Genomic DNA, 18,713 nt, shown 5'->3' with positions numbered 1-18,713 from the left:
TGCGAAGGCCTTCTTTTCCAACTTTGGGCTCTACACAAGACATGAAGCAGCCTTGGGGCCTCTGAGTTTTTGCTCTTCGTGTGCGAGTTCTGTAAGAAAATAAGACTAACCCCCCCCCTGTCTCACACACACAGTAGCCATTTTCGGTGAGAGAAAGGGGAGGGAAGCAAAAAACCTAGAGACGCGTCTTTTGCTTCCCTCCCCTTTCTCTCTCATCACTCTCTTTTCTCGCCTGCCTGTTTGCGGGGGGACACGAACACAGAGAAGGTGTCGAGTCACTCGTCCCTGGGGTTCGACCGATTGGCCCTCCTGTGGCTGGGCGAAGTCTGATATCTCCTAAGGGGAGTTGTGGCATCAGTGAAGGCTTACCGATTTTCCCACTTCACTCTCTGTTTCGGCAATGCTACGCTACTCTCTCAGCTTGCGATACTTCCTGAGGCTCATTTCTCGCACAATGTACATTCAGACATGTCCAGTCTCCGCGTGCGCACAGGTTGACCTAGCCTCTCTCTGCGTATGTCGCGCATGCATGGTCTTGTTCGAATTCTGTCCTTTTCTGGTGCCTTTCGTCCGCTAGCCTTCGCAGCCATCGAAAAGAGAAGGCGAGACCGTCCTGTTTTTTGCCTCCCCAGAACTCGCTCTTATTTGATTCAAGCAAAACAGAGCTCGAAAGAGTGACCGCGCGTAAGCGAAGAAGCGGAAGACAGACTGCTTTCCGTCGCTGTGTTTTTCGCGTTCGCGTAGGCAAGCCCAGGGTCGAATCGCTGAAAAGATTTGTTTTTTGTGGAGAAAGAAGACGCGCCTGCCGAACTCTTCAAGGACTGGCGTTTCGCGTTTGTTCTCAGCGTGAACAGACGGGCGGGCGACGACCGCCAGAGGAAGAAAAACGGACAAGTTGGAAAGCGACAGGCCAGACGCATGTGCCCCGCGTTTCCAGTTTACCTTTTCTTCTCCTTTCAGCCATCGCCGTTCAATTGAGAACCCCTTTGACCTTCCGGGCGTCCGTTTCTCTCCAGTTGAGGATGCTGAAGACGCGTGATGCGCGTTTTTTTCGCGGGGTGGAGTCCACGACAGCCTCGCGGTTCTTTGCAGGCAGAAACTTCCACGTCTTACGTCTCCTCCTCTTCACTCTTTCACTTGAATTGCTCTGCTTTTCTCCTTTCTCGCATTGTCCATCTCTTCCGCTCGTCGTCAGCGACACGGTCTTCTCTTGTGTCGCCTTCTCCCGCGCCCCCCTCTCCGCTGGCTCGGCCGTCTGGGTTCCCACTGCTTTCTCGTTCGTCCCCTTTTTTCTCGCCGCTCTTCTTCTTCGTGCCTCTTTTCTCTTCTTCGTGCACCCGCTTTCATGGCGCCATGGCCTCAGGCACTCGCACAGCTGGAGCCCAGCCCGCGGCGACGTCGCCGATCCCACCGTGCTGTCTGCGGCGTCTCTCCTGCATGCGAACAAGAAGTGCTAAGAAAACGCCAGAAAGCGCAGTCGAAAACCGTCGGAGACACACACGAGAAAGAACAGAAAACAGAGGATGGGGCGGGTGAGGCGGAAGCCGCAGTAACAGGAGACAGAGACGGAGAGAGAGGAGAGATGTGCGCCGTGTCCGTGTGTGAGAACTGCGGCGGGACTCTTTTGGATGCGTACACCCACACACACAGCCACAAAGAGGCGGAGGCTTTCTGGAGCGCATCCTCTCGTTTGTCTAGCTCCTCTGCGTCACCCCTGTCGTCCCGCGTTTGCCTGTCTTCACTCGCCCTCTCGCCTTCCTTGGAGTGCTCGTCTGCACTTTTCTCCTCTCCTGCTTGCTCTTCCCCTCCTACCCCCGCTGTTCCTTCGCGTCCTTCCTCGTTTTTTCCTGCTTCCCCCTTTTTCGGTTGTGTCCCGGACACGGAGGAGCCGTCGACTTCGCTGTGCTTCCAGATGGAGGCGATTCACGGCACGCCGCTCTTCGACAGGCTCGTGCCGTCGTGGAAGGAGAGACCTTTGGACGCATTTCCCTCCAAAGGGGAGAACGATGCGGCAAGGTCGCCTCCATCTCGACATTCGATTCCGAACGAATCCCCCTCTGGTGGGACAGCGCCAACTTCCTCTGGTCTCGCACCCTGCGCCTCTCCCGACCGCGAGGTCTTCACGCCGCCACCTTGTGCGTCTTCTCTCTCTTCTTCTCCTTCGTCTTCTCCCTCTTCTTCTCTCTCTTCTTCTCTCTCTTCTTCCGTCTCTTCTTCTGTCTCTTCTTCTCTCTCTTCTTCTGTGTCTGCCTGCCCATCGGGGGTGTGGTCGGCGCCACATCGGCGGTGGTGGTGGCGTAAGCCCGAGAAGCGCGTGAACGGTGAGGAAGGCGAGGAAGCACAGGAGAAAGGAGACGCGACGAAGGAACGCGAGGAAGGCAGAGAGCCGGCGGAGAAGGACGACTTCCGGCAGGGGCCGTTCGGACCCTGGCTGCGTCGGGACGGACCGGCTGAAGCCGGCCGGCCAGGAAGCGCCTTGGACGCAGTCGCTGGAGGCTTCCAAGTGGGAAGTCGAGACGCTCGCGACCAGCGAGTGCGTCCGCTTCAGCCAGACAGTCAGGGGAGTAGCCCAGGCCTGCAGGCAGTTTCTGCTGGACACGAACAAGACGCAAAAGAGGAAACGCGGCGTGGATGGTGGAGGCCTTTCTACGGACGGAGAGAGAGAGAGGACTCTGTGGGGAAGAAGAGGCGCGAGGGAGGAGAGCCGCCGCAGGCGCTCGCGGGCGGCGAACGCGCGTCGAGCGAGGAGAACCGAAGCGACGTGTCCTGGTCAGAGTTGGTGGCCGAGGAAGAAAACAGAGCCCGCGCGGGAGGAGGTGAAGACGGTCCCCGCGGCCGCCGAGCCCCAGGGGACCGGCAGACTGCATGCGAAGGCGCCATGGAGCGGCCCGCCGGCAGAGGAGCCGAAGAGGCGGGGAACAGGCGAAGAGACGCCACGCGCTACGGAGATGAAACCGACGGATGGAGAAGAGAAGGAAGGCGAGGCGCTGGAGACGGCGAAGCCTCTCGGATTTTCCCGGGTTCCGCGCCTGCCCAGCCTCCTTTGTGGGCGCCAGCGGAGGCTCCCCACTACGCGCAGAGAGACCAGAAGGGACGAGACGTCGACGCGAGACGTCCATCGCGCGAAGACACAGGTGAACGGGAAGACCACCTGACTCCCCCCGCCGGCCCTCACCCCACAGACCTTTATTTCGAGCACCGTCGCCACGCTCAGATGCTCTGGTACTACCATCAGTGGTACCGCTGGTATTGCCTGCAGCTCCAGGAGAGACAGAGGCGCCCGTCCAGTGCCTCGTTTTCTCCCGGTCAGCCTCCCCACGGCGGGGCGGCGGAGACACGAGGCGCAGGCGACGGGTCGAACGCGACAGCTGTCGGGCTCCGAGAACGCGGCGACAGCGGAGAAGAGGACGAGGGGTCATCGGCCGAAGACGAGCTCGAGCGCCTTTTCTTTGGAGAAGTCCGAAAACGTGAGAGAAAACGCCCCGGCGGAAGAGACGGCCAGGGAGTCGAGAAAGATGAGGGCGACCGCCGCGGAAGGCGTGCCGGCGTGGACTCCAGAGCAGGCACGTCTGGGCCGACAGGGACGTCGCCGCCTCTGTCGCGGGCAGAGTCGTTTTCTGTTCCTTTTCCACTCCACCCTTCCCCATATCCCCCTTACCTGCTGCCTTCCTCTTCTGCGTCTCCCTTTCTGCCGCCGCTTTTTTCGTCGCCGTTCTCTGGGCCGCTGGATCCTCCTTCGCGGACTGTTTCTTCGTCGTCGGTGCCTCCGGAGGCTTTCGTGCACCCTGCGGCTTTAGGGCCTTCTGGCTGGAGTCCGTGTCCTCCCGCGGCTCCCTACGTTTTGTCTCCACATGCCCCAGGAGGCGTCTCCTCGCGTTTGCCGTCGCGAGCTGCCACCACTGATGAGCATGAATCATCCGAGAGGCGCCTGTCCTCTCAGGCATTCCCGCCATTTGCTTCTTCCCCGTTTCCGCCTTATTCGTCGTTCCACCCTTCACAGCCTCCGATGGGGGTCGGCCACGGCGGGGCATCGCGGCCTCCCGGTCTGGCGCCCGAAGGCGACAAAAGTGCGAGGCCTTCATGGCCCTCGCCGTCTTCGGGCTCTAGAGCCCAGACGCCCCAGTCTCCGGCCGCGGTCGTCCCGGGCGCGGCCGGAGTTGGCTTGTATTCGCCGGACGAGACGCTGGCGTCGACGCCGGAGAAGCCTCCTGGGACGCGCCGTCTTCCGCAGGACGCACAGGCCAGCTCGGCTCTTTCTTCGCTCGCTGCCTTGTTCACTTGGGGCCATAAAAAAGAAGGAGACACCGCATGCGAGGCGGACAAGCCTAGCGGGACAGGTGTCCCCGTTTGCCCTCAGGGCTCCAAACAGGCGCCGAGAGACACGGGTCACTCCGCGCCCCCCTTTCCCTTCGCGAGCCCCACACGGTCGACAGCCCCGTCGGAGGCGTCGCAAGGTGGCGTGCACCACGACTGCGGACCTCGAGAGAAGGCAAACGCGCGGGATCCCGTTCCGTCTTGCTCTTCGTCTTCCTCAGGATCTTCGCACAGTCTAGAGCGAGGCAGCGGCGGGTTCGGCAAGGAAGAGCGCGAGACGGAGAAGACGCAGAGAGACAGCGCGGGAGGGAACGAGGGAGAGAAGAAGGAGACACACATTATGCTTCCCCTCCCGTATTGGGCAACCGACACGGAGGCCAAAGCTGAGAGCGAAGGGCGTGCGTGCGAGAGCAGTGCCTCTTCGCTTTCGCCCGCGTCATGGCACGCGTCTCCCGTAGACGCGACCAAACCGATCGAGCAAGACTACATTTTGTGGAGTCGGAAAACCGACGGACCGGGCCGAGGCTCCGAGAACACGCCGCCTGGGGGGCCGTCGCAGCAGGCTCTCGGTACGAGCCTCTCAGCTTCGCCCGTTGATCGCGTCTCTTCTGTTGCTTCGCCCCGAGAAGTTCGCGAGAGAGTCGACGAGAAGGCAGGGCGCTCGAGCCTCCCAGACGGCTTTCAAACAGAGACAGGCGGGAGAGTCCCGGAGAGTTCGCCGAGTTCTTGCGGAGTGGAACTCGACGCTGTCGCCGGCCTCGCGTTTCTCCCAGCTTTTCTCTTTGGCACGGATGCCTCCCGGACAGCGAAATCCACTTCGCTGCCTCCCACTAATGTCGACATCGACGTGGTCATTGGAGGGTCCGATGGAGCTTCTGCCTCCGGCGCTCCGGCTCGCCCGGTGGCGGCGCTATTGCCCTACCGGCGTCGCTTCTTCCAGCCGGCTGACGCGGCGCAGAAGTCGGGGGAAGAGAGCGAAGCGGCGGAGACACCCAGTCAGAGACGCAGCTTCTACTGCTGGCGCTTGCGAGAGAGAAGGGGGGAATTTCGAGAAGAGCGAGCGCCTGAGACGGAACAGGCCGGACAGAAGGCCCTCGCGGAGTCTGCGAGCGGAGACTTGGCCCAGACCGGCCTGCAGGCGTTTCTGCGGGGCGCGACGGAGACAGCGAAGAAGTCGATCCTGGGAGGACGCCGCAAACGCGAGACAGAGCCAGCCAACAGAGGCGAGCACGAAGGGATGTACGTCATCTCGTGGGGCGGGGCGGGTGCGCCGCCAGAGAAAGACCGCTCGAAACCCGAGAAAACGACGTTTGCGCAGGGACACACGGCTTCACAGCTCCCCACGGACCGGGAGGAGGAGGGAAGAGACGGGAGACACAAGGAGAGAGCGCGAGCTGACGCAGTGCAGCAAGGCCTGCAGGTGGAGACAGGTCAAAGTGAGGGGCGCGAGGAGCATCTCTCGAAGGCACCTGTTTCAGGGCAAGCAGGGTGTCGCCCGGTTTGTTTTGTGGGCGGTCGAGAACAGACAAATGGAGGTGAAGGCGAGGAACGACCGCGACTCCACGGTGTGGGGGACTTCCCTCCCAGACCAGAAGACACGTCCTCTCCGCTGTCGCCGCATTCCTTATCTGGGGCTTCATCTCCTCTGTCTGTTTCCTCTGCGTTCCCGTTCGTGCGCCAGCGCCCGAGACCGGCTGCCTGCGTCTCGCCTCTGCGCCTCGCCCAGACTCCTGTCCAGGCGCCCTGGCCCTCGTCCAGCTCTTCTCGCTCTGACACGGCGAGGGAAACACACGCCGCGAGGAGCCAGCGGGGAGGCGGAGAGGCGCGCGCGTGCAAGACGGGAGGCGAGTCCGCGCCCCCACGAGGAGAGAAGAACGAGGAGACAGGGGAGACAGAAAGAGAGAAGGAGGAAACAGAGAAGGAGGGAGAGAAGGAAGGCGAGAAAGGAGAGGAAGTCAAAGTGGAAGAGGATGGACGGCGCGACTCGCTTTGGCGGCGCAGAGGAGCAACTGCCGTCAGGACGAACAGATCCGAGGAACACGAACGAGATGAGACGGGCCACATAGGAGGAGACAACGGACAGTCTCTGGCGGGAGGCGACGGAGGCGAAGACTCGGGGAATGAAACCGAGGAAGAGGGACTGCCCAGAGAGAAGACAGAGCGAACCGCCACGCACTGCCAAACGCGTTTAACCCGAAAACGCTCGAGCGATGCCTCGGACCGTTCTGACTGCCGATCTTCTTTGTCTTCTAATCGTTCCTCCTGCACTCTCCATCCGGGGCTCGCATCCACGCGCTCGCCACGGTCTTCGTCGTCGCACTCTTTTACCGCTTCTTCTTCCTCTTCCTCTTCCTCTTCTCCTTTCTCTTCCTCTCCTTTCTCTTCCTCTTCTCCTTTCTCGTCGTCTCTCCCGTGGAGCGAGGTGGTAGAGGCGGCCAAGACGACAGCGGTGGCGGCGGCGGTTGCGGCTTGTCGTGCCGCTGAGGTTGCGGCAAAGTCGTCTTTTTTGTCTCTGTCTTCTTCTCGCTTTTCTTCTCTCTTTCCCTCTTCTTCGGGTTCTGTACGCGGCGGGCGCAAGCGGAATGAGAAGCTTTTTCATCGAGCCTCGGGCGGAGGCCTCGTGACTGCTGCTCAGGTTGAAGAGGCGGCGGGGCGAATGGGAGAGGTCGACGCGGCGGAAGGGAGTGGAGCGCGACTTGCGCCCGCGTGGACGCGTCGTTCGGGAGAAGACAGTTTCGGCTCGCTGTCTCCTTTCATGGGGGAGACAGAGAAGAACGACGAGGTGCCGGCGACGGCTTCGTTCTCGCTCGTGCCGAAGGCCGTGAGGAGCGAGTGCGACGTGGAGAGGGAAGCGCGTTTCCTCCCTCGGGCGCAGTTCACCGGGGAGGACGGAACGGAGGGAGACCGAAGAGGCCTTGCTTCGGAGTCTCGTTATTTAGGACACGCCTGCAGCGGGGTCGGGAGAGAAGAGAAGCGAGCATGGGAGAGGCGCACAGAGGAAGTGAGCGAGGGAGACAGGAGAAGAGACGCGAAAAGGGACAAGCACGCAGAACGAAGACGGATTGCCCTCCAGGAGCAACAGTTTCTCCTCATGCTGCAACAACAGTTTCTCGTGGAAGAAGAGGGAGCGCAGGAAGAACAACACGAACAGAGAGAAGAACCAAGGGAGAAGAGGGGAGATGAAGAACAAGTGAAGACGAGGGGAGAAGAAGAACCAAGGGAGAAGAGGGGAGATGAAGAACAAGTGAAGACGAGGGGAGAAGAAGAACCAAGGGAGAAGAGGGGAGATGAAGAACAACTGAAGACGAGGGGAGAAGAAGAACCAAGGGAGAAGAGGGGAGATGAAGAACAACTGAAGACGAGGGGAGAAGAAGAACCAAGGGAGAAGAGGGGAGATGAGGAACAAGTGGAGACGAGGGGAGATGAAGAACCAAGGGAGAAGAGGGGAGATGAAGAACAACTGAAGACGAGGGGAGAAGAAGAACCAAGGGAGAAGAGGGGAGATGAAGAACACGAGGAAACGAGGGGAGAAGAAGAACCAAGGGAGAAGAGGGGAGATGAAGAACAAGTGAAGACGAGGGAAGCAGAACCAGCAGATCCGAGAAGATCTAAAAAACAAGATGAGGCCAGAACAGAAGAAGGCAGAGAAGCGGTTGTTGAGGCATCTGAGAGGACAAACGAGGGGACGGAGATGAACACGTGCGGAAGCGAGAGGAGAGACAAGGGGGAAGCAGGGGGAGGTGCGAATGAAAGTCGGGGAACAAGACAAGATGAGAAGAGTGGAGGAGAAAGGGCGGGCGGAGAGAGATACGGCAAAACAGGCAAAGGAAAGAAGAAAGGAAGAACCCGACATAGAGGCCAGAGAAGGTAGCAAGAGAGGAGGAACGAGCACACACGGGTAAAGAAAAAGAAGCGAAACAGCCGAGACTACACCTGGACCAAACAGTGAAAGGGGAGGGACATGAGGGGAACGACGCGAAAAAGGCTTAAGGAGCTATGGAGCCTCGTTTGTGCTGTTTTTGGGCACTCGCTGACCGCCAGGCGATTTCAAGTTCGTTTCCAAGGCGGTTCGTCTCGCGTACGCCTCTGCCATGGCGTTGTCAGTGTTTCTACTGCTGTGCCGTGTCCTGTCTTTCCGCTGTGTCTGTGGTTCTGTCTCGCGTTCTCGTTTTGCCTTCTGCGTTTCCTTCGCTGCCGGTCTGGCTAGTCCCTCCCGTGGAGCTTCTGCGTTTTGTCCTGCCGAGACGGCATTCGTTCTCCTTTTTTTTTGTTTCTGCGTCCAGTCCTTTGCTGGACCTTGTTTTGCTATTTGAAACGGAAGGGTGGTGGCCCGTCTGGCCTTTTAACGCACTTTCAATGGCGCATGCACAAGAATCTCGCGTCTCCGAGAGAGCTTTGTAACATTCTGAAGTGCATGCACGAAAACGTGCCGCTGGGCAGGCAACAGAAGAGTTCACTGTTTCTCGCCGCGTCGAGAGCTTCGCACCAGAAACGCGCTGCATGCGCGGGGCCGCCTGGCCGCAACGGCACGCGTGTTCGCCAAAAAGCGCGACATTTTCAGCAAAAGATGCTTCGGAGCAACACCCGCACACGTGAAAGGGCCATGCATCATTATATATGTACATGCTGGGACAAAAAGAAGACTTCAAATCTAGGTGTGCCTATGCAAGCATCTGCGCACGCGTCTCTGCGTCGCCCTCTGTCGCGCGTTACAGAGGTACCTATATATATATATGTATATGTATATATATATGTATATATATATGTATATATATATATATATGTATACACGTATATATATGTATATATGTATATATATATATATATGTATGTATGTATATATATGTATATATATGTATATATATGTATATATATGTATATATATGTATATATGTATATATATGTATATATGTATATATATGTATATATGTATATATATGTATATATGTATATATATGTATATATGTATATATATGTATATATGTATATATATGTATATATATGTATATATGTATATATATGTATATATATGTATATATATGTATACATGTATGCTTGTGTGTAGAAACGTTGGGGTGTGTCTCCGTGTCCCCTCTGTGTTCCGGTCAAAAACTGCGCTGTGTGTGAAGAGGAGTTCGGGAGGAGATCGCGTCTGTCGAGGCGTAGCAGTGGCGGGGACGTGCACGGCCCGAAGCCCAGCGAAGACGTGCATGCAGAGACGCGCGACTTCCCAGAGCAGAGAAGTCCACGCACGCGCGATACTCCCACGTTTTTACAAACACATGCACGCGGACATAATGCTGGTCTTGGGAATGTCAACTATCGATAACACCGAAACGTTTTTAGCTGCATGCCGAAGAGGTTCGAGACGCCCCCAGACGCGTCGAGAGGGGAGGAGCCAGCGCCGGGATATGCATGCGGCGCTCGGCTATCCCCGACCCGGCTGAACCTCGACCGGAAAGGAAGTTCGTAGGAGAGCTTGTCTCTGCAGAGGCTTTCGAACTTTCGTGATCACAGACACACTCTTCGAATGTCGTTCTCATAATGTGGACGACGGCCCCCAGTGGGTGACGTGCAGAGCCTTGAAAGATGTTCGAGCTCTTTCACGCCGGGGACACTCGCTGAGTAACATGGGCCACCACGTGCGTTTCCTTTCCGCCAAACAGTCTCTCTCCCTCACTCGTCTCTGGGTTTTTTGTTGCGTTTAGACGATGTGAAGCGAGGCCAAGCCGGCGGGTCTCCGGTAGATCCCAGCGCTGGGCCGACGCAAACTGGGCCCCGAGTTGGGGCAGTTTACTCTATTTCCACGAAAAATCATTTTTGCACCAGTTTCTCTTGGTCCTGAATCCCGTCCTTTTTCTGCCTCATTTCGTCTTCTTTTCCTCCACCTCCTGCCGCTGTGAAGCCTCCTCGTCGTCACGCTGTTTATTGTGTCGATAGAGCCAGCGCTGAACGAGGAAGACGACGAAAACGACGTCGTCGCGGAACACACTCATCCTGAAGGAGCGACACAAAAAACGCACCAAATCCGCCTTCTCTCTTTGCTCAAGGAAATGGAGAAGAGAAGGCCGAAGCGCAGAAATAAGAGCGTCGCGAAGCAGGGAAAAAGACGCGCGCACCCGCCAATACACATACCGGAAAGCGGCCGCCTGCGGCTCGCCCCCAAGAGTAAAAAGGATGCCATTCACTTGGCAGGAATTCTCGCCTCTCCAAGAAGCAACAACACACACCTTTCTTTCTACGTGGAGTGCCTCCAGATACTCGGAGATACAGAAATCAACACGTGGACCTACAGATAAACACTCATGTGGAAACACATATATATATATATATAAATTTGTATTTATTTGTCGATAGATCGTTTCTTGTCGCGATTTGGGCATCTGTGGATATGAAGACGAAGTGAAAGTTTTGCTGGTGTGTCTCGTGCCTGTACGGAAACGATTCGGCTGACCGGTCTAACACAGTATACCACCTGGTGAAAATAAAAACGAACACAGTTGCTCCTGCAAGCCGCTACATATCACGATGGCCAAAATACATAGATACAATTATGATGAGTATGCATATCTACATGCGACGAAGACGCGTATCCGCAGCATTATGCATATTTGATGGACAGGTGTACCTCTCAGTATATGTATATATATATATATATATATATATATCCTGCGCCTGCAGTTGCCTTTGATTACCTGTGCATTTTGGGCATTCGAATGAAGCATGAGAAGACGTCGTCGATGAAGGTGTTGGTGAACTGGTAGCCGAGGACTCGCCAAGGCATGTGCGTGACGGACTGCAGTTTGTAGTTCCGGAAGAGTTGCGGAGTCATCGAAACGAATCCAAAAGTGTATCCGCATGTGGCGAGCGAAGTAACCAGCCACGACCACCTGAAAGACACACACAGAGACAGCGTAAAACGATTAGGGACTCTGAGAGAGGGACCAAGCAAGAAGGGCGGAGAGAGTCCAAGAGAGAGAAAGCAAACAGGGAAAAGAGAGGGGAGCGGTAGAGAACATTCTCCAGCAAGGGAAAGGCGCTCCCGAAAGAGGAAAAAGACGAAAGACGCACGCGCAGAAACAGAGAACCGCTGTCATATATATATATATATATATACGTATTTGTATGTCTTTGCATTTGTATGGTATGCATGTGCGTATGTATTTGCATTTGTATGGTATGTTTGTGTCTACACATGTTTACAGAGACACGGACGCGAGTGCAGGTGCCGCGTATATCAAAGCACGCGCTTGTGTGTGTGCGTGTGTGTGTGGGGCGGCGGGGCGCACGCGAGGCCCGCCAGCTATCGGAGAATCTTTGTTCACCAGCCTTTCTGAGGGACGTAGATGAGCTGGTAGAGCGAGACGCCGAGAACCATGGGGAGGAAAAGGAGGCAGAGATACCTGAAGAAGAGCGAAGAAGCGAAACACGCGCGTTGGAGCAGCAGCCAAGTCCAACGAGAGGCGCCTTTTTCCAGGTGCAAAAAAGCGACGCGAATCGAAGAAACGGACCGAGACGCGAGGGAGAGCGAGGGAGAGACACAGAATGCAGGCCCCCCCCAGGCGGCCAGAGTTGAAGAAAAACACGTGCGCGCCTGGCCGCGAAGAAGAGCTGGAGCGGAGCGGCAGAGACCGAAAGAGACACCGCGAAGAGCGAGAAGGCCAGGGCGTCAAGGGAGAGAGAGCGAGGCCGGAGAGTCAAGCCAGGCGCGAGGACGAGAAAGGAGACCAGAGATACGTCGCCGGGGGGTTTTGAAGACGCAAGGTTGCCTACCACATGCATGCATTTTCAAAGCGCTGAAGTTCCTCGTAGTCCACGGCAGCACGCTCGGCCTTTTGGCTCTTCTTCTCTCCGCTCGAGTTCCTTTTCTTTTCTTCCGTCTCCGCGGTCGGCTCTGCTCCGTCCGCAACGTTTGGGGAAGAGGGTGCGCCGCGAATTTTGAAGAAGTAAGGCGGCGTGGAACTGATCGTGAAGGTGACCTAGGGAGAGGCGCGAGAAAAAAGGAGAGAACCAGCAGCGGCACGCGCGATGAGAGAGCTTCGCGGCCAGAGCCGGAAGGGGCGAGAAAAGGAGAAAAGGCAGATGCGGAAAACGGAAAAAAAAGACGCAAGAACAGCAACACAGCACACACGACACGTGGGCGATGGATGCCCCTCCAGAAGAAAACCTCCAAAAGTCGAGAATGCCTCACCAAGCCCCGAGGAAGAGGAGAGACTCTCTGCGCTTTGCTCTTCGCATTTGCCCTCGAAAGGACTGCGGAAGCATCTCGACCGCTGGGAAAGGGAACGCGGAGAATAAAGAAAACGTGGACGGGGGCGGCCTCCCCAGCTTCCGGCGAGGCCGTTGAGGCGCGCTTTTAGAGACTGGATAGGGAACAACGTGCCTCCAAACACACACCCCACGCATACGGTTGGTCAAAAAGAGAGACTGTCTCCGCGCCTGCGCGGGGAAGAAGAGGCGGTGCGTTTTTCGTGGAGTCTCCAGAAAAGCTGACAACGGCCGCGATGGACAGCGGCTCGGCGAAGCTTCGAAAGGTTCGCGATACAGACAAACCATGCACCAGCGGTTTCTACGCGGGGAAGACTTCGACACCCCACAAACTGCTTGGGGGCGGGACAAGAAGAGAGAGAGAAGAGACAGCAAGGGAAGGCAATGTGGGCGGAGAGGCCGTGCGCCCCGCCAGTGAAGCCTACCAGCTTTCGCAGTTTCCACACGTTGAGGAGCAGACGAAGAACGATGAAAATTTGCACGAGGAACGAGTCGCCGTTGTCGCGCACATACAAGATCGTTATGACCTCGAGCGCCATCTCAATGAGCAGCCCGTTTGCCTGGAAAAGAAAAAGAGACACGCACTTTCTAAGCTCCAGCGGTTCACACTTTTTGTACCCCTAAACGTTGAATTCGAGCAAGACTTTGAAGGAGACAGGCACTGAACAGGGGACCTCCATCAAAGTCGTAGTGGCCTTAACAAAATTCTTGGTGCATTCAGAAAAAAAAGCGAGGCGAAGACGCGCGTCGCCTCGCCGAAGCCCAGGAGAGCGCGCCAGTGGAGAGCGAAGAGAAGCGTCGAACACCGAGGGACAGGGAGGCAGCCAAGGGCGCGCGTAGCGGGGGAAAAGGGGGGCGAGATAGGGCAGAAAGCGGGAAGAAAGACGCAGCTGCAAAGCTGAGGTGGGTATCGCTCTCGCCTGCCTACGGAAAAGTTCTGCGCAAGATTTTCTTGACCCCTCCAAAACTTGACGTCCGAGTAGAGTGCCAAGATCTGCAAGCAAAAACAGAGATACCCCACACCAAGCAGACCCTGCGTCTGCCAATATGCGCATACCTCTACATATATATATATATATATATCGATATATCTACGTATAAATATACATGCATGTGTAAATGCATGAGTGTTCACATGCTAGGATTTGAGTTTTGCGCGGACCCGGAGTTCACCAAAAAGGTGTGTCGGCAAATGCATACTCTACCGTTGAGGATAACATCGGCGGAAAAGGGAAGAAGACTTGGAGAAAAAGGTATATAGACGTATAGATGTGCTTGCGAATGTACTTTGATCGAGACAACTCCCCTCATGCAGGCACACGTAAGACAAGGAAATGTGGAAAGCTCATGGAGCAGAGAGGGAGGGGAGAGGCCGGCACACGCACTCAAGAAGACGAAGGTACGTGCACATGAGTGTACGTATAAAGGCATGTGGATTTAGCGAGAGGGCCGTCCTTTGCGCTCGCTGCTTTTGGCTCCTTGTCCGGAGCAAAATGTCGGAAACTCGCGGTCTTCGCCGTACCTCGAAAACCAGGTGCAAAAGCGAAATGAGGTAGACGAGGAGCAAAACCCACGGCGAAGAGCTGCCCATCATCATCTTCACAGAGTTCACGTCGTACGCAGAGAACTTCATGCTCTGCAGGCTTCCCATCGCTTGCCCCATGATCAGCAGAAACAACCAAGAAGCGTAGCCTACGAGACACACACGCAGGGTGCGACTTGGTGAGGAAGAGTCTCAGCGCCAGACACCTCTCTCTCTGTATATATATATATATACATATGAATATATGCAGAGACATATATGTGGCTGTACATCTGTGTGTATTTGTGTCTGAACATATATATATATATATATATATATATATATATTGTATACATGTATATTGTATACATGTATATTGTATAAATGTATATGTATACATATGAATATATATATATATGAATATACATGTATATATGTACATGTATACATGTATATATATGCATATGTATGTCTGCGTTTGTATTGACCCTTTGCTATCGCAGGTGCCTTCTGGATGCAGATGCCTCCGTCGATCTGTTGCTCCCCGACATGTGGAGTTCGCATGCGCTGCGGGGCACACCTACCTGTGGGTTTGTAGGTGATTTTCAGGGACGTGGCTGCAGCGGAGCGTCTCTGTTCTTCCGGGAGGACGACGAAGCGCTCGTGAGGGAGCGCGACGAGAGGCAGGTGTTCGTCCTCGGGGGAGATCATGGAGTTCAGGTGAATCGGCAGGGCGTAGGTCTGACGGGGAACGGAAAACAACGGGCGAGAAGTTGTGCAAAAACTTGACAAAGCGGAGGCGAGAAACACAACGCGGGACACATCACAGGCCGCCGACGAGACAGCGGAAGGCCGGGAGCATCTGAGTAGTAGTTTTCTCTCGCTGTTAATACGAGTGATAACAGTCTCCCGGAGAGGGGTGGCGTGCATCTGTTATGCAAAGCCGTTCACGGAAAATCAAAGAGCTTTCTCGGAGGGCCTTCAGGGCTGAATGGAACGGAAACGAAGGCCGTTTGAGCAAAGCCGGAGGTTAGCGAGGGAACGTCACTTTTGAAATGTTCATTTCGCGGTCGCGGGGGCCTTCGCACATAGGGGAGATAGAGCTTGGATCCGGAAAACACAGACATTCAACCGATCCAGCAGCGGGTGTATCGAATGGGGAAAACAGAGACACTCGAGGGCCTTGGACGCTGAATACTGAATACATGACTCCAGTGATACGAGGAAACCACCAAATTCTGCGAGGCCGAGACGACGGAAGAGAAACGCCTTCTCCCTCGAAAGAAACAACGGTGAGAGAACGCACTGAATGGGAGCGGTGTCAGGTGTTTTCGGGAGAAAAACGACGATGAGACGGCAGTCCCGGTTGGAAGGGGAAAGAAGCTTAGAGACCGAAAACAACGAGCGGATCGGAGCGAACAGAGGCGAAAGGGAAGATAAGTTTTTACCTGCGTCTTAATATCCACAACCGGCGAGTTGAGTCCAAAGGTGCGCAGGAGCGCTTCAGTCAGCAGCGGTCGGTGCTCGAGGACGGGTCCCACCTAGAGGAAATCGCGCGACACGGAACACAAGCAAAAAAGCGAGACATGCGCAGGGAAACGCGAGGAAAGAAGAAATGGAAAGGGGGGGAAAAGAGAAGATACCTCCCAAACAAAACGCCGCGGTCCAGCTTCAGTCAGACCAGGTGTCTACGGCGCTGCAGAGCAAGGTCGCCTGTGGCAAGTGCGCGCTGGCCGAAATCTCCGGAAAAAAGGAGAAAGCGAGCGTCGCCGAGGAGACAGAAAACAGTCTGAGAAAGAGACAGAGAACCTCTTGTGTGTGTGTGCGTCTGTGGCGGGAGAGGGTGGCCAGAGAGAAAACGACAGAGAGAGAAAAGGACAGAGAGAAATAGAGAAAGAAAGCGAGAGAGAAAGATAGAGAGAGAAAACGAGAGAGTACGGGAGAACGAGCAGGCATGGCGTTCGGCGAATGCATGAGCGCGAGAGAAAGTTTGGAGAGAAGACAGGCCGAAGCCGACCTGAATGTACTCGGGAACGGATTCAACTGGAGGAGGGGGGACTTGCAGCTCCTTCGTCGCAGCCTCCAGTTTCGTGCCCCACGGATCCTCCAGCAAGTAGCGCTTGAGAACTTTGAGATGTTCTGAAGCCAGAAAAAAAGGCAGGAAATGCGGAGCTTGGAGGACAAGGCGTGGAGCATCCAGCTGAGCTGGGCAGAGAAGCGACGCGCGGGACTCTGTGACCCGCTCGAGACAGGAAGGAAAGGAAAAGAGGCAAAAAGAAGGGAGAGAAAGCAGACCAAAAGACAAGGAGACGTGACAGAGCGGCCAGACGACGACAGCAACAAGCGAGATGAGCGAGACAGCCGAGCGGAGAGAGAGGCGAAAGCGAAGGACGAAATGCGAAAAAGAGGACACAAGACGACGAGAGGGAACGTGAAGGAGAAAGAAGATGGAGAAGGAAGCGGGAGACGAGGGCAAGAGAAGAAGGGGAAGACAAAGGAGACGGAAATCTCGAAAGAGGGAAACGCGGCATGTGGCGGGTTTGTCTTCACCTGGAACAACACTCGAGGAGAGTTTTTGGACAGCTTGGAGAGGCAGTTCTTCGCCCGTTTTTGCGTCGCGAGTTCGTACATGGACGAATAGTGTCACATTGTTGCTGAAACAAAAGAACAGAGAAACACACTTTCCAGCACTCCCTCTCGGCACCTGCGGATTTCTGGCTCTACCGTCCACATGTGTGTGCGTGGCACGAGTCCAAGAGATACGCCCGCCTTCTTTCGGACGCGTCACCTAGCCCAAAAGTCTCAAGAGTGAAACAGAGGCTGGGATTTGTTTTTTTCGGAGGGATGCGCACCGGAGAAACTCGGGGATGATAACTTCCAAATCCGATTTCTCTTTTCCGGAGAAGTTTAGAGACTCCCGCAGTCGTTCCTGAAAGCTCCAGTTTTTCTTCTCCGCCTCGCGTAGGCGCTCCTCGCCTTCCCAGTTATACGGGCGACTCTTGACTGAGCCTACGTGGAAGAAACGCTGAGGAAGAAAAGAGAAAAGAGACCGCAAGACACGTCTCGCGAAGGAAAACAAGCCCCAGATAGAGAAGGACCTTCAGGAGGAAGCGAGGAAGTCGCAGGGAAAAAAGGGAAAGGGAGAGAGCGGAGACGGGACGAACGAGCGACGTCGAGAACGACAGAGAGAGAACGGGAAAGGGAGAGACAGGAGAAGGGGGGAGGAGATACGGTGCATGACGCTGCGAGACGAGAGAGTTAAGATGAAAGACTTCGGCCACATACGTCGAGAAGATTCTAAAAGAGTGTATTTGCCGAACTGAATCGATTTGTTCACGAGGATTCGCGTGGAACCCAACAGAAAAAAAGAAACTGTACATGCAAAACGATGTGTATCTCAATCTATAGAAGCACCATTCACATGTCGCCACTTCTCCCTTCGTAAATGTATACAGAAGCATGTACACATATCTCTATATATAGAAATATAGATGTATATATATATATATATAGATAGATAGATAGGTAGACATAAATATAGATATGTTCGGCGTAGCTCTGTCACAGGCTCGTTCAGTGCATGGGTGTAGATATGTGTATCTAACTATCTGATGCTTTTTCGCTCGAAGGGTGTGCTACAGGAACTGAGGTCATTCCTGACTTCCTCGTTTTTTGCGGCTAGGAGGTTTTGGAGAGGCGGAAGTGCCGTGAACGGAGAGAGAAAGAACTCGTAGGAGAGAAGGAGGTCCGGCGAGTAACGATTGCTGCTAAGAGGGGGTGGCCCTTCGTCTCCGGCATCACTGCGTTTGGGACGATACACCGGCGGCTGCGTCTCGCTGTACATGATGTAAATCGAGTACGTGAGATACGCCGCAACGCCGACCAGCAGAGCGGCCCCAAGTTTCCCCATCTTGAACTCTTTAAAGAAAAAGAGAGAAGGGAGAGGAAGAAAGGGGGAGGAGGGAGAGGAAGAAAAAAAGAGATATGAGAGAATGAGAAGAGTAAAAGAAAGATACAAGAGAATGAGGGAGAGGAACAGGGAGAAGGAGAAGAAGACGGAAGGGAGCCGGAAGGATGGCGAGAAAGACACAGAGCTGACCCTTGCAGTGGAGGGAGGAGGTCGGGAGCAGAGTGACAAGCAGAAGCGCCTGAGGAAGAGAAGACTGGCGTGTCTTTTCTGGCGTCTTTTGAAGTGCTTTTTCTCTTCGTAAACGGAAAATCTGGTCCCCTTCGGAAAATCTTGTGCACTCTCAGGGACACACACGCCAGGCGTGCACACTCCTCGCCGGGGGGGGGGGGGGGGGTTGGCGTGAGGAACAGTCTTCTCAGCCCAAGCAAGCGAGAACGACCTAAAGAGACAAAAGCTCAAAAAAAGGAAAAGAAGATGGCGTGGCGGGATCTTGTCGGTTTTCTCGAGAGAACCCTCGCTGCTGCGCGTCTTTGTAGATGCGCGCGTTTTTTCGCTTGATCGTCGGCCTGTCTTTTCCTTCGCTGCGCATGCACTCTCTCGGTCGCGAAAGAGCAGAGTCTGTTTCTGCGCATCCCGTAGCGCCGCGGGCGGGAAAGAGAGTCGACGCGACGAGGGTTTTCTGCTTTGTGGGTCTAAATG

At 55.2% G+C, this 18,713-nt stretch overlaps 2 protein-coding genes across 2 annotated transcripts; one reads left to right on the top strand and one right to left on the bottom strand.

The window, feature by feature from the left end:
- Nucleotides 1–1,912: 1,912 nt before the first annotated feature.
- On the top strand, nt 1,913–8,185 carry NCLIV_009400 (conserved hypothetical protein; the record flags this gene model as incomplete). Its single annotated transcript, XM_003880454.1, has 1 exon — nt 1,913–8,185. The coding sequence occupies one exon, from the start codon at nt 1,913–1,915 to the stop codon at nt 8,183–8,185; it is 6,273 nt and encodes a 2,090-aa protein (XP_003880503.1).
- A 1,993-nt stretch (nt 8,186–10,178) lies between these two features.
- NCLIV_009390 (putative Cleft lip and palate transmembrane protein 1) lies at nt 10,179–18,014 on the bottom strand (the record flags this gene model as incomplete). Its single annotated transcript, XM_003880453.1, has 13 exons — nt 10,179–10,311; nt 11,010–11,204; nt 11,640–11,717; nt 12,088–12,293; nt 13,008–13,142; nt 13,511–13,576; nt 14,105–14,274; nt 14,689–14,845; nt 15,553–15,645; nt 16,122–16,243; nt 16,655–16,758; nt 16,957–17,129; nt 17,766–18,014. 13 exons carry the CDS (start codon nt 18,012–18,014, stop codon nt 10,179–10,181), a joined length of 1,881 nt encoding a protein of 626 aa, XP_003880502.1.
- Nucleotides 18,015–18,713: the final 699 nt, after the last annotated feature.

This window comes from Neospora caninum, chromosome III, assembly GCF_000208865.1.
Source record: "Neospora caninum Liverpool complete genome, chromosome III".
Taxonomy (NCBI): domain Eukaryota; phylum Apicomplexa; class Conoidasida; order Eucoccidiorida; family Sarcocystidae; genus Neospora; species Neospora caninum.
This window is presented reverse-complemented; position numbering and strand designations above follow the sequence as displayed.